This window comes from Spermophilus citellus, assembly GCF_964194105.1.
Source record: "Spermophilus citellus genome assembly, chromosome: 1".
NCBI lineage: Eukaryota > Metazoa > Chordata > Mammalia > Rodentia > Sciuridae > Spermophilus > Spermophilus citellus.
Genome location: NC_138182.1, coordinates 42,319,746 through 42,335,696, shown reverse-complemented (window position 1 = coordinate 42,335,696; position 15,951 = coordinate 42,319,746). Strand labels below are relative to the sequence as shown.

At 30.3% G+C, this 15,951-nt stretch overlaps 1 protein-coding gene across 7 annotated transcripts in view; it reads right to left on the bottom strand.

Annotated features, from left to right (window-relative positions):
• The window catches only part of ZC3H13 (zinc finger CCCH-type containing 13), an 81,554-nt gene that overhangs the window by 37,247 nt on the left and 28,356 nt on the right, over positions 1-15,951 (bottom strand). For all 7 annotated transcript variants that reach the window (XM_081298325.1, XM_081298324.1, XM_081298328.1 and 4 more), the window contains exons 6-8: positions 11,301-11,440; positions 10,574-10,731; positions 4,658-4,855 (exon numbers count right to left, since the gene is read on the bottom strand). In XM_081298325.1, coding sequence (XP_081154451.1) covers positions 4,658-4,855; positions 10,574-10,731; positions 11,301-11,440 — 496 coding nt within the window. The remainder of the gene's footprint in view (positions 1-4,657; positions 4,856-10,573; positions 10,732-11,300; positions 11,441-15,951) is intronic.

Genomic DNA, 15,951 nt, shown 5'->3' with positions numbered 1-15,951 from the left:
TGCCATAACCTGAGTGTGATAGCAAGATAAAGTACACATATTTGTGCAATAACTAAAAAAGAATGCTACCGTTTACAAACAACATTCTAGACCTCACATACCTAGATAAATATCATATTTCTCAAAGCAATTAGCTAAATGCAAATTCAAAAAAATTCTGACATTCTATTCAAAGTATTCTGGAATTACCTTCAGTGCCTATGATAAATACGTTTTAATATCTGTAATGGTGGAAAAATCATTATTAACCTTAAACCAGGGTTTAACAACCTCTGTACTATTGACATTTTATACCAGATAATTCTTAGGTCTTGGGAGTCTGTCCTGTATACTGTAAGATGCTTAGCAGTATCCCTGACAACTCAACAGCATCCCTCCCACTGAGTGGTGACAATAATGGTACATTGTTAACTGTCCCCTGGAAGACAAATGATCTTGAGTTGAGAAACACTGCCCTATACTAAGCTGTTTATAAATAATGCCTCTTTAATTTATATAAATTGTCGTGTGTGTGCGCGCACACACGCCAGGAAAGTAATCCAATATATTAAAAAGGATTTACAGAAAAAGAATTTAGGCAAATTAAAAAAAAATGCCTTTACAATAAGAACTGACTGAAAACTAAAAATCTGCTATCTAGAACAGTACATTTATCTTAACAACTAGTTATGGTTCATTCAATTGAAGCTTTAAGTTTTTATTTAAAAACTTATTTCTTTCTTTTTTTTTTTTAAAGAGAGAGTGAGAGAGGGGGGAGAGAGAGAGAGAGAGGATTTTTTTTTTTAAAGAGAGTGAGGAGAGAGAGAGAGAGAGAGAGAGAGAGAATTTTTAATATTTATTTTTTAGTTCTCGGCGGACACAACATCTTTGTTGGTATGTGGTGCTGAGGATCGAACCTGGGCCACACGCATGCCAGGTGAGCGCGCTACCGCTTGAGCCACATCCCCAACCCCTAAAAACTTATTTCTTTCAATATAATAAACCATAAACCACTAAAATTTAACTGACTATAAATAGAAATTTATTTACTTACAGATACAAGTAGAAATGTTCAATGATTTTTACCCAAAGCTAGAAAACCATTTATGATCAATAGCCAAACAAATGCATCCTACTGAACAGGAAAATCTTTACTGTCTGTTTCACTTTTGTTAGGTAGTAGTCAATTTGGAAATATGTAAATTAATAAAGATTGGCTTATCAATAAATGAACATTTTAAATTTCTGGAATATACTTAAAAAAATTTACTTCTGGAATATACTTAAAATTATTTTATGAATATCTATAATAGCCTTTGGTGATTAATTTACAGGATGCAAAAACCAAAAGTTTATTTATAGTATCTTTTTAAAAAATTACAGTCCAATCATATTTCTATCCAAACCTGTTGTCTATAATATGAAAGAAAAAACTTTAGTTCACACTTGAGATGATCACACAAATATTTAAGGCCAATATATTAACATATTGCTAAGTAATGGCTTCATCATTTTAACCATGTTTTCTTCTTACTCTTTTAGTTTCAGAAAATTGTTGATTCAATTTAAATACCTTTGCATTTTTTCTCTTTGATACTACTCTTCTAAATGTCTAATGACTGAGTATAAGGAAAAGAGAAGACCTGATGACCAAGACAAGATGGATCAAATTAAGGACGTGAGTCTAACTGGACATACACCTATACCCATTCTGCATATATAAAAGATGTCACTAAGCAATAAAACTATCATGAAATTTAATCAAAATTATAAGTACTCTGGTTATAAATTACAAAAGAAATATATTAAAATATTTCCACTTAGAAGAAACCAGCCAATTCTAGAGAATTCTAGTTCACCTGAAGTTATTGCTCTTCTAACAGAAGGATGAAGAGCTATGTATTTATTGACCACTTTGGCTTATTTTCTTAAATTATTACCTCATTTAATCCTGACCTCAACCCAATAAGATAAAACTATGTAGGTTTTACAGCTGAAGTAAAAAGAGAAGCTCAGGCAGAACAAGTGTCTTGTCCAGGGTCTTTTATCAAGTAATTGGCAAAACCAGGAAAATTTTTCAATTTGTGTAACTTCAAGGTTTGTGCATTTTTCATTACACTGTTAACTCAAAAATGTGAGTGGGATCCCTCTAAAGAGTTACATTTTTCCTGAGGAAATATTAATTTCATGAAAAAATAAATTTGGAAACTAATAAAAAGTGAACAAGGGAATGGGTGTTCCTTATCAAATATTTAAGTATTTCATAAATCTTGTGATTCAGGAAAATATTCATCCCTGATTAATACTGATACAGAAGCCCTCAAAAAAATACTAGCAAACTGATTTCAACAGCATATAAGAAGGATCACACATAATGACCACATGGAATTTATTTCTGGAATGCAAGGGCAGTTCAACATTGTGAAATATTAACAAAATAAAATGACTACTTGGCATCTGCACTGACATACACAAAAACATCTGATGAAATTCAACACCTTTTAATGATTAAAAATATCAACAAATTAGAAATATAATGAAACTATCTCAACTTAATAAAAGGCCATTTATGAAAAACCCATAGCTAATATCCCTCTCAATGAACAAAAGACTGAAAGGTTTTCCTCTAAGATCAGGAACAAGGCAAGGATACCTCTTCCTGACACTTCTATTCAACATCATGTTGGAACATTTATATTGATTTTCAAAAGAAGTAAAAGGCATCCAAATTGGAAAGTTAAATGGTCTGTTTGTAGATGTCAAGATCTTACATGTAGTAAACTCTAGATTCTAAAAAAAATAAGCAAAATAAAACTTCACTAGAACTAATAAACAACTTTGGCAAAGTTACAGAATAATCAACACACACTAAAAAACAGTTGTGTTTCTACCCACCACAATGAACGAATCTGAAAAGGAAATTAAGAAAACAATTCCCCGCATGGCAGCATTAAAAATACTACATAGGGATAAACCTAAATAAAGAGATGAAAGACTGTACAATGAAAATTATAAAGCACTGCTAAAAGAAACTTAGAAAGACAGAAATAAGAGGAAAGATATCCTGTGTTAATGGCTTAGAAGATTTAATATTAAAATATCCACACTACCCAAAGCAATCTATAGTCAACACAATTCCTATCAAAATCCAATGGCCTTCTTTGCAGAAACAGAAAAATTCATCCTGAAATTTACATGGAACTTTAAGTCTCCCCTCCCCCAAATAGCCAAAATAATTTTAAAAAGGAATGAAGTTGGGGGATTTGCACTTATTGATTTCAAAATGTATTAAAGAGCTACAATAATTTTATCAAGTATGGTACTGTCATAAAGACAGCCTTGTAGTTCTATGGTGTAGAATACTCAGAAATAAACCAAATATGATCATTTTTTAAAGGATGTGAAGACCAATCAAAGGGGAAAGAACAGCCACTTCAACAAATAATTATGCCCAAACTAAAAATCCACATACAAAAGAATGAAGTTGGACCATTATCTAACACCACATTACAAAAATTCACCCCAAATGAACTAAATACCTAAATGTGAGAAGCAAATATAATATCCCTGGAGAAAAACAAAGTAGAAAAGCTTCATATATTGAACCTGTCAATGATTTCTTAACTATTACACCATAGAAACCAAGAGCAAAAATAAATGAGATTATATCAAACTTAAAAAATTTTGTGTATTAAAGGACATCATCTACAGAGTGAAAAGGAAACTTATAAGAATGGAAGAAAATATTTTCAAATTTCATCTCTGAGAAGATGTTCAATATCATTAATCACCAGAGAAATGGAAATCAATCATGATTTATTACCTCACGCTCTTTAGAATGGTTACTATAAAAATACAAAAAATAATAAGTGTTGGTTAGGATGTGGAGAGACCAGAACATTTGTTCTCTATGGAAGTATAAAATGGTATAACTGCTATGGAAAACAATAAGAAAGTCTCTCAAAAACTTAAAATATAATTATCATATGACCTAGCAATCCTACTTCTGGGTTTATATCCAAAGGAACTGAAAGTAGGATCTTGAGGAGATATCTGCAGGCCCATGTAAAAGCAGTACTATTCACAACAGCCAAATGTCCATCAATGGATGAATGAACAAACAAAATTTATTCCATAAGAAATATATTCAATCTTAGAAAGGAAGGAAATTCTGTCACATGCTATAATTTGGATGAACCCTAAGGATATTAGTGAAATAAACAGTCACCAAAAGATAAATACTATGAGATTCTACTTATACAAAGTATTAAAGCAATCAAAATTCACAGAAACACAAGAGAGAATGGTGGTTATCAGGGATTGTGAGAAGAAAGAGAAAGGGAATTATTGCTTGGTGAGTTTAAAGTTTCAGATTTACAAGATGTAAAAGTTTTTGGAAATTTATTTCCTGACAATGTTTACATACTGAATACTATTGAACTATACATTTAAAACGGCTAAAATGGTAAATTTTTATGTTTTTACCATATTAAAATATTTAAACATTCTAAAATTTAATGTAAATTGAAATATCCATGACTAACTGTGTGAACTACTATACATACAGACACTGATAACTAAACTAAAGGCTCATTACAATAATGCCTGAAAGCTCCTAAAAAGGAAATACTTTAGATTCTATAAAAGCATATTGTTAAAAACATACAATCCTACTTACCTTGGTTTCTCTCTTTTTTCTCTTTGCCTTTCAAAATCCCGCCCTCTGTCCTTTCCATCTCTAGGTTTTTCTTCTATCCTGTCTTTCACTTTATATTTTTCTTTGTATTTTTTACCCAGAGCAATATCTTCTGGTATAGGAGGGGGTGGACTAGGAGTACGTGGCCCTTTCTTTTTACTTTGGTTGTTCTTTGAGTTCCTAAAGGTAACACAAAGTTATCATTAGAGGTTCAAATATTTCTGTAAGGCCAAATTGATATTTTTAAAAGTGCTTTTTAAAAATGGCAATATTCCTTCCAATTACTTGCTCTTTACTATGTTGTTTACCAGTAATCAATAGCCAGGAAAAAAATAACTCACAGAAAGGAGCAAAGAACTGGCTTGTTACTTATTTTGTGAATGCTGCTCATTAGTAAGTAATTTTAAATAACAGGTTCTGAGAAAAGATGGAGATGCAGCAGGGAGAGACTTTTATAGGTGATTATAAAAGGACAGGAAATAATATTGTAAAATAAAACAAAAGCTTAAATTGCATTTTTTTTAGTTTATATAGAAAAGTAGTTAAAGAAAATAAAAATCACCTATAATTCTACGATCCCAAAATAATTACACCTTTGATATGCTTCCACACTCTTCCCTTGGTTCTTTATACATTCATTTAAAACACACATGCAAAAGATGAAGTCAGACTTTATCTTGTATCATGTACAAAAATTGACACAAAATTGATTAAAAATCTGAATGTAAAATCTAAAACTATAAAATTAGAAGAAAATAGGAAAAGCATCCTAACAATGGACTTGGAAATAATTTCTTGGTTATGACAACTAAGGTATACGTAACGAAGGCAGAAATAGACAAATGGGACTATAATCAAAGGTAGAAGTTTTCATGTGTTAAAGGATACCGTCCACAGAGTAAAAAAGGAAACCAACAGAATAGGAGAAAATATTTCCAAATCACATTTAGAGGATGGTCACAACTATTTTACCACTGAAAATGGTTGTTATTCTGTTTCTTTCTTACATACACATATATACTCATGAAAATCCCATTATAGTACTTTGTAAGATCTTTTTTATATTGAACATAGAATGGGCATTTTCTATAACAAAAAGTAGATTTAAGTAATCATTGCTATTAATTGTATAGAATTTCTTTGCTCTATAACATTTAATCAATTTCATATTTGTTTTTCAGGTGGTTTCCAAGTTTTGATCATTATAAAGGAAACAAAATATCATCCACAAATAAAATTCCAAGCATTTGTTAGCAAACATTTATTTAAATCTTTGAATCTTGTTCCAAGAAATCTTTCCTAACTTTTAGATCAAAAAGATGGTCTCCTAAAATTATGGAATTTTGCCTTTCATATCTAAGTCTTTAATCAACTTGTAACTTATTTTGTGGAATAGACTATCTTTCATTTGGCACTTCAAGTAATTTTACGTAAGTGGTATAACTTTGTTCCCTATACATCCCAAAATGGCTGTCTTTGCCACATTCCTGAACAATAGTTTAACTGAATACAATAGGATCTTCATGTCAAAATTCCTTTCCCTAAAAGCTCTACAACATTTAGTGTTGTAGATGAGCAGTCCAAAGAGAGTCATTTTCTTTCCATACAGCTGACCTGGCTTTTCTGTTGGGGTACTTTTAAAACTCTTCCTTGGAAAAAAACTTTTAACCAAGCCAAGATACTTAAAAAAAGAAAAAATACATATTTTTTTCCAGTATTCAATATACTGTTCCAATATGAAACTTAATGTTGTTTACTCAATTTCATCTATTTTTACTGCCACTTCCCTGTGTGACCCATCTATTATTTAGTTACTGCATCGCCTAGATCTTTCATATTAAATTCCTGTCATTCCTATCCTCCTATTTTCTAATATCTTAAGCTTATCTTCAAATTCAGTAACTTTTAAATAGTAACCATTTCACTAATTCTAAATTTGACAATCTCAGTATTCTATTTTTAGTTTGATAATCTTATTTTTCCCAAAGTGATATTTTTTTAAGATCAAGTGCTCTCATCAGGCCAATACAATATACTCTCAAACTGAATGAAATTTATGAATTATTACTTATATTTATTCCTGTTTTAAGTGTTAACATTTCTGTGTAAGCCATCTGCTCTGAGTGTTTAATCCTGTACTGAGTTTTTAAATAGCCCTTCTTTCATACATCTGGTGAGTTTTCAATGTTTATTCATTTTACTATCTATTGATATTTACACATAAAGATCTATATCTAAATCGTAGAACTTATTTTTTATTACCTTGAGTTCTCTAGTACCAAGATTCCTCAGATATAAAAAGATTAACGGTACAATCCTCAAAATTCCTAATAAGATTGAAAAAATATAAAAGCATCTAACTTATACTTAGCATTCTGAAAATTTAGCTCTCTTGGTTCTTATCCTTATTTCCTTTCACAGATAGGGTCAACCCACTTAAGCAAGTAAGAGATTACTAAAATATGATTACCAAATCTATTTTTCACCCTTACCCTCTGCCAACAACCACATTAACCACAAATCTCATTACATATTTATGAGATGGCTCAAACTACTTATGCATCTAATAATTAAGTTAGATACCTAAGATTTCTAAGTATTTTTCCATTTTAAAGACAAAAACTAGTCACTTTTAGGATCTGTATTAAAAACAAAATGAGAGAGGAATTTTACTATTTTCATGTTACTGCCTATAATAGAAGATTTACCAAACTTTTCCCCTAGGCACACAGGGCTGAACCATACTATCTAGACTTTTTTTAAAATTAGGTGTGGTCAAACAAATAAAATATGACCAAAGCAATGTGAACAGAAGTGATGTATAACAATTTCAAGGACTTCATATGCCAGGCAACTGTAAATTACAAAGCTAAATAAAGAAAACATTTTTTTTTTAAACCTTGTACATTCCATTCTTTGGTTTCCTTGAAAGTCCAAGCAAATAGAGTCACAGATCTGAAGGTGCCTAGGTTAATAAATTTCCAAGCACAGAACACCACTTATTAATTAGAAATCACCATTTCGACTTCACTTAAGTAAGAAATACTTCTGTTGTGTTAAACCACTGACATTGAGATTTAGCTATTACTATAACCAGGATTATCCTTGGAAAATTTATTTATTATTTGAGTAGACAAATGCTCTATAACATAATCCTGAAGTATAGTATTTCTTCACATTATGTTTAAAAGCATATGGTTGGAAAACACAATTATGTTACACTGCACCGTTTTCCAACTGAAAGGGCCAATATTGGTTTTGCATATTCTGAAATCAACAAGAATCTTTTAATATTTTTTAAGTCAATGAATGATTATTCTAGGTAGCACCAAGTCCATTACTATTTGTGGTATACAGTATACTTATATACTTCTATGATTTTTAGATTCTCTACCCCCCCCCCCCAAAAAAAAATAAAACATTCCTTTTGAACAGCTTTGGACATCCTTTATATTTCTCTGTACAAAGAACTACAAGTAAAAAATTTACATAGTAAAAACTAAGGCTAAAAATGCAGATGGACAGATTAGATAATACATTTATGATTTTTAAATCACTCACATCTTAGGATAAATCTTAACTATCATCCTAGATTTTACAATGGATGTCAAAGAAAAATACCAGCTTTCAGGGAGAAATGTGAGTTTTAATTTGTCAGTAATTATATCTGTCCATTCAATAGGATAACCTAGTAAGACCAAGGAAGAGTTTATTTATCTGATTTGTCACCTCGGCTGACTTACTGGCACTGGGTGAAATGTTTCACTGAATTTTAACTGAAATTCGAATCCTTACTTGTGCTTAATATGTTTTCAAACAGTTTATAGTATGATCTAGCAATGAAATTAAAAGTTGACTGACATTCTCCAGGCAATGTGAACTGCCTAAAGAAATGCTATAATTAATTTAATGTTTTGTTTGTTTGCTTGTTTTCCCAGAGATACTAATTTATTTAGGAAAACAGATACACTTAAGGAAGAAAGCCAGTGATCTCAGAGTGAAAAGGTACCTTTTGGAGTAAAGCTATGAATAGAAATTCAAGGGAGCATGTGGACCATCTTCAGAGACAGAAAGAGAGAAAATTCTTTGTATTTTTAATGTATTATTTTCCAGACGATTCTGGGTTATTATTAATGATGCATATTAAAGTAAACAACACATTAGAATATAAAAAATATAGCAGTTAAATCAATGTGACAATATTTATTAAAGGACAATACACTAATACAGCAGTGTGAGAGATAATATAAAAAAGATGAAACTAACCCTCATCTAAACAATTATTACAACTTTCTATGAAAAGACTTTCAAAGATTTCATGAACAGAAAGGAAATTAAAATGAATAAGGCATATTTCTGATATGTAATTTATTGGAGATATGAATGGAATTGATGAAATAATATAATCAGTTAGCCAATAAGATAGAGAGCAAGTAGGGTAGATCACATCATTCTCTGATTCAACTTCTTCCATATTTCTTTGCAATATTTATTTAATCCCAGGAACAAAGAAGAGGATCAAGTCAACTTTACTGAGTGCCTTATTACAATGCAAAGCTCTATGCAAAGTAGGCACTGTGGGAAGTTAGAACAATGACCCATCAAGATCCCAATTTTCAAGAAGCTTAAATTAATATTAAGAGGAAGATATAAACAAAATCTGATAGGTATACAAAAGGGATAAAAATGATGTTTGGTAAGGAGAAATAGAAAAACTTAATAGAAATTTTAGAATTTAAGCTAGGGATTGAAGGACTGAGTTTAAACATAGTAAGTAGGAGGAAGATTGAAAAAAATATTGATAAGAAAAAAAGATCAAAATATGAATGTCATCTAAGGAATCTGAATTTTATTGAGTTTTTAAATGGCACAATAAATGAACGGAAATTTTCTTTTATGATTTCTCTGTTAGCACGTATAATTAATGGGTTAGAGTATCTGAATTAAAATGTGTATGAATGTGTAGAGCTGGATACTATATAATGTAAATACATTTAGTAGAATGATATAATAATCTAGGGCAAAAAGTAACTGACATCTGAATAATGGTGTCTCTACGAAAAAAGGAGAAAAATATGATTTTCATTTTGGGTTCAGAGAGATGGCATTTTCCAACTGATCAAATGTTGGGGAAAAGAGGTTTTCAGTTATTTTTTAAAACATAAAATTAACATATGTGCTTTAATTAAAATAAAATTTAAATAGTACAGAGGGATATTAAGTGAAAAAATGCCAGCTGCACCATGAATTCCTCAATGTAATTAAATTTAATCATTTCTATTTTTATTTCTTTAGCTGGCTACTACAATAATTCTGAATAATATATTCTGTTGCTAGGTATGTAATATAAAAACTCTTAAGTTGTTGGTCATGAACACAAAGATAAAAATATTCATTGTGTATACTTTACAATAGCTAAAACTGAAAATAACAAATGTTCAATAACACAAAACTAATAACTATGTTGTATAAACATGAATGAACTAAGGCTACATGTATCAATATAGATAGATGAAAAACAAATCTTCAGTAAAAAAGTAAATTGTACAAGGAAAGTTATTTATCTACATTATGATTAAATAGATAAAAGCTATATTATATTTTGCAAAATAATACATAATGAAAATATAACCATTTATGCACATTATCATAAATACCAAATTCAAGTGGGAAGAATAAGGAATGTATGTTTTAGTTCTTAAAAAATAAAAAGCTCTGAAGCATAAACAAATGTGACACAGATATTTGTTATAATTTTCTTTTAATATTTGTTTAAGAAAAGCTTACACTAAATACTAAACATATTAAAAGTACCCTTCTATATATACTAAGTGATTCTTTTTAATATCTGTTCAGAAAAAGATACTTCTTTCTGGCACTACTTATCACCCTACTGACCTCTGCTGGTCCAATAGGGGAGAAGATACTGCGGATGTCTTCCTATCTTTCTTGCTAGCGGAAGATGACTTGGGGCTTGATTTTCGCTTTGGAGATTTGCTAGACTTTCTTAGAGAAGGTGATGGAGACAATTTTGATCTAACCACTTCTGGTGAAACCTTTCAAAAGAATTCAGTATGTTAATTGAGAAATTCCTTCATTCATGATACAATAAAGCATATATATCTTAAAATAATTTTAAAAAACCCTCAAAGTAAAAAATTAAGTACTACTACAGCTACAATCTGAACCCATGCTTTTAACCAGTATAATTAACTGCTGTAACATACACCGTTATAAAGAAAGCAAATGAAAATTATGAAATTTCAAACTCTGAGACAAATCCCAAATTATATTCAAACCAATTATCTCTCTATATTTTAGAAAAATGAACAATGAATTCTAGAAATGGCACTGGCCTGAAACAGACATGTAGTCTTAAGCCCCACTTTATGTTAGCTGGTGATTCTAGCAAGCAAGTTTCAGTTTTGTTCAATAGCAAATACTTCCTACCATCTAATAGATTAATGTGAAGATTAAATGAGTAACATATATGGAGTAGTTGATACCCAGTGAGCTGCTGATCAATGTATTGGTATCCTAATATAAATTTAGGATGTAGCAAGCAGCTAATTTCTCTGAAGCAACATCAATATTGATAACTTGAATATTGCAATAAATAGGATACCTCCTTTTTAATGATAATTTCTTCTCTCTTCTCCATATTTTCTTGTTCCAATTTCATCAACTCCCTCTGAATCTTCTGACGCTTCATTTCCAATGACAACTCATGAACATAATCATAATTAATATCTCCATTATCAGAATCTTTAAAATAAAAATTTCATTACAAGTCAGAAACTATCATGATTATCTATATAAAAATTACAGCTTTTCAACTAATTTTTATACAAATTTAAATGGCAGATTCTTTTATTAAAATAATATACTTCTAAAAATTAAAGAAATATCTTGGGCCATGAAGGATTAAAATCACCGTGGTTGATTTCTTTATAAAAAAAAAATCATATTTTTATGGTTTCTGGATTTTCTAAAAGTAATATGGGTTGTCCAAAGGTTTTTTTTTTTTTTTTGGTTAGAGCTGGCAATGTAGCTTATGGGTAGGGCATTACCTAGTATGCATGAAGTTCTGGATTCAATCCCCAGTACCATAATAAAGAAAAGCTCTGCAAAGTACTCAGCTGAAGTTTCTAAGCACTAAATATACCAACGCCTTCAATATTTCATGCTACACGAAATGTGGAAATCTCCTTGATTTACTTATTACTAAAGTGAGGCTAAATTAGGAGTACAAACATTGCTTCCATAATTTTATCATTTTTATTTTCAAGACAACTGATTTGTATCTAAAACTAAAGCTGGAAAATTTTAATACTAACATGTACTCATATGCTAATTTTTAAGGACTTATAGGTCCCTGTATTAAAAACAGTCAATTCTCAATGGATCTGATGACATCTTTCCATATTCAATCTTTTTCAGTTTAGAAAAAAATTAAAATGAGAGTGGTATGAAGATCTATTTTATTATAATATAAAGAAGTTTTCAATGGCTGCTGGCATTGATACCCCACCCTTCACCCTCCTGTGCCATTAATGTCAAGAAGATTGGAGAGAGGAATCCAGCGATTTCTCTCCTAATCCATGACCACTGTTGGGCTTCACTGATCACAGCTGAGGTGCCTTTTCAAGCTACACTTTTAGCATTTTAGATCATTTCTTAACCTGAGGTAAAAAAAATAAAAATTTTTGAAGACACTCAAGTACAATAAAGACAAGAAGTCCTACTTGACTACTTGAAAACATATATCACAAGAAAATAAATATCATTGTCATGTACAGTTCAAATACATTAAATAATATCATCCATTCATGCTTAGGGATTCAGAGGGTAGCTATACATTTAAATCTGCGTGACAAACGTGATTACTCATGTTAGAGTACGATGACAATATTTCATAAAATTATAAAATAAATTAAATCAAGTTTCTCAGTTAATGAGCAATTCCTGAATATTCCAGGTGATGTAGTTATTATAGGATAAAATGGAGATACTGAATTTAACTAAATGAATAATAGCTATCTATAGTTACTATTTTGTACTCCATTGAGACACTTTACATCAGTGAATTAAAGGATTCAATGATCTGTTTTCATTTTCTTAACTAAAATTCCATATTCAAACATCTGGGTAAAACAAAGGAAAGAGTAATTAATTGAGGAAAATGATTAACAGTGGTTTTGAAGACATTATCAATAACACATCAGCCATCTAAAAACTACTATCAGGAAATATTATCAGTATGAAACATATATAAGAAACAAGAAGATGCTTTCAAGTACTCAATTCCCAACCACCCAATCAAGGAAGAAAGGTCTGAGCTATTAAAATATATGTCAAAGCCAATGTGCTATAGCTAACATATTTTTCCCAGAGGGAAAGCTCTCAAGCCTTTACTCAAAAAGCACTTAACTTTATGCATATCTATTATAATCAAAACTCAGATTTTTTTCCTAATCTATAAAAGATGAAAAAAACCAGAAAGCACAAAATATAAGATGGAACTCACAAGAGAGAAGCCTGAAATTAGTCAATAAATTTAGAAAATATCTTGTGTATTTTATAGCCTAAGGTTATCACTATAATTACCTTATAAAACTTGATTGTAAAAATAACTAAGTCATTGGGAAAATATTCTAATTATATATTAGAAAGGTATACACAAAGAAAAGGTTGTTATTCTTTATAAATAATCTTACTGATTAACAGAAGCACAGGCAAAGCAATTCACACACAAAATAATACAAATGTATATAAATATGCCTATTATGTATTATGAAACCATTTTTAAAAATTACAGTATTGTTTACAAAGGTTCAGATAAAGGACATGCCCATTCTCTAGTGGCAGCAAAACAAGTGAGTATGTCTATCTTTGTTAATAGGAGTAAAAGCCTTCTAATATTTATCCCATTTAAAATAGCAATTGTATTTCAACTAAAATTTATTACATGAAAAAAACCCAGACTTATAAAAAACATATATAAGAATTAAAGACTATAAGTATTTAAGTATTTCCTTTTGTTTTTATTTATGATACATTCTCACTGCTACGCTTTTACACAATTCTGAGTACACAGTAAAATACGAAATTCTCCTTATGTTCCTCCACTGATATCATCATTGCAATGGTAACAGTTTAGGGTTGAATGTATAAAAATAAACCCTTATAGTTTCTTATTAAACAACAGAACCAAAACTACACATTGCCTTATAAATAGGATTTTTCCATGTTACACATCAAGCCCAATCATCTTCATTTTAATACCTACAAAGCTTTTCAAACTATGAACACACTGTAACTTACTTGACCAGTTTTGTTCTGAGATATGCAGTTTATTTTCAATATTTTGCTATCAGAAAGACTTCAGTGAACATTTTAATATCTACCTTGATTCACAAGTACCAGTATTCTTTTATTACAAATTTCTCAAACTGCAATTTGTTGAATCAAATAAAAGTACAACCTGTTTTCACTACGGTCAAACTGCATTCCAAAACAACTTTACCAATGTAAACTGACATCCCAATTTCAAAAGATCAAAACTATTTCTATAATACTACCTTATATGCCTGGTTTACTAATTCGCCCCTGAGTACATAACAGAATTTTCCAGATGTGATATCTTTAACAGACTGAATGCAGAAGCAGATATGAAAATTAAGCTGAATCCTATTAATAAGCCAGACATTGAAATGCCTTGTAAAAACATGTAAAAAAAAAATCTTACCATTTCCTCACATTTTTTCCTTGTAAAAGAATAGTATTTTGCATAAAAGAATATATTAGTTTTATTACTGTCATTATCAAACGATTAATAAATAGTTTTAAAATTTCTCAGATTCAATTAACCAAAGAAAAATATAAAAATCACCATGAGATATTTTATATGTAAAACTATTACTAAATATTTTTCCTATAATAAGTCTCAAAAAAAAATCACTTTAGGGCTGGGGTTGTGGCTCAGTAGTAAAGTGCTTGCCTGGCATGTGTTAGGCATTGGGTTCGATTCACAGCACCACACATAAATAAATAAAATAAAGGTCCATAGACAACTGAAAAAAAATATATATATAAAAATCACTTTTTTTTTAAAAAAAGAAGAGTTAAGCGGAAAGCATTAGAAATCAATAAACAAGGGACAAAATACAAGGAGCTTCTATATGACTGAAAGACTTGAACAGGAAGACAAAAATCTGAAGAGTGACAGATGGAAGCCAAGCAAAAGAGTCTTTTTCAGGACAGGAGCCCTAAGATATGTCAAATGCAGCAGAAAGTTACTTTGAGATAGAGACAAGTATGTCTCCATTTAGCAAAGAGGTTATTAGTAACCTTGAAGAAGAGTTTTAGTGGAGAGGTGGGGCAGAAAACTGTATACTAAATATCAGGTGAAAAGGCAGATATAAGGTACATTCAACAGTCCATTCTCTTTGAAGAATTTAGCTATTAAGTGGAAATAAGCAGGGTAGTAGCTAATAGTAATATAAGAAAAGGAATGCTAGAGATATGGCCATGAATGTATAACAAATAAACATAATTGCTGAGGTAAGAAGAAATCAGATTTAGAATACAAGGGAATATATTAACTTTATACAACAGGAGAAAGGTCTCTTAACACGGAATAAGAGGAAGATAAATAGTATCAACTAATTATTGTAATTTTATAGACATAGTATTAAATTAGATTATAAAGCCAATGAACTAATCATAAAGAAGTTTCTTATTCTTTCTTAGAAATAACTTTTGAGCAAACTGTACTGTTCCTTATTAAGTACTGATGTTCCAACTAGTGGAGAGACATATAGGATACTTTTCAAGTCTTGGTCTATTTCGGAGATCATTCTGCAATACAGTAATAAATATCTTAGACATGCAAGCTCTTGGATCTCTGTCACAAGGACTCACTCAAATCAGCCACTGTCCCCCAAAAGTAATATGCAGCCAAATTGATATGGCTATGTTCCAATTTTAAAAGTTTATTTTCAAAAATATAAACAAGCAACAGTCCATATGGTGTAGTTTTCTAAATCCTGGTGTAAGTTTTCAGCTTACTACTGAAAAAGCTGTTACAATTCTTAAGCTCTTTAATCTTGTCATCTGAAAGTAGAATAACATAGCTACTGAATGAGAATAGAAATCATATTAAAATGTCCAGCATATCCAATGCACTCAACAAGTGTCGAGTTCCCTCTCTAGAACTGGGAGCATGAGGTTAGAGTGCTCACCTTCTGGAACATAAAAGAAGTGGAGAAAAGAGA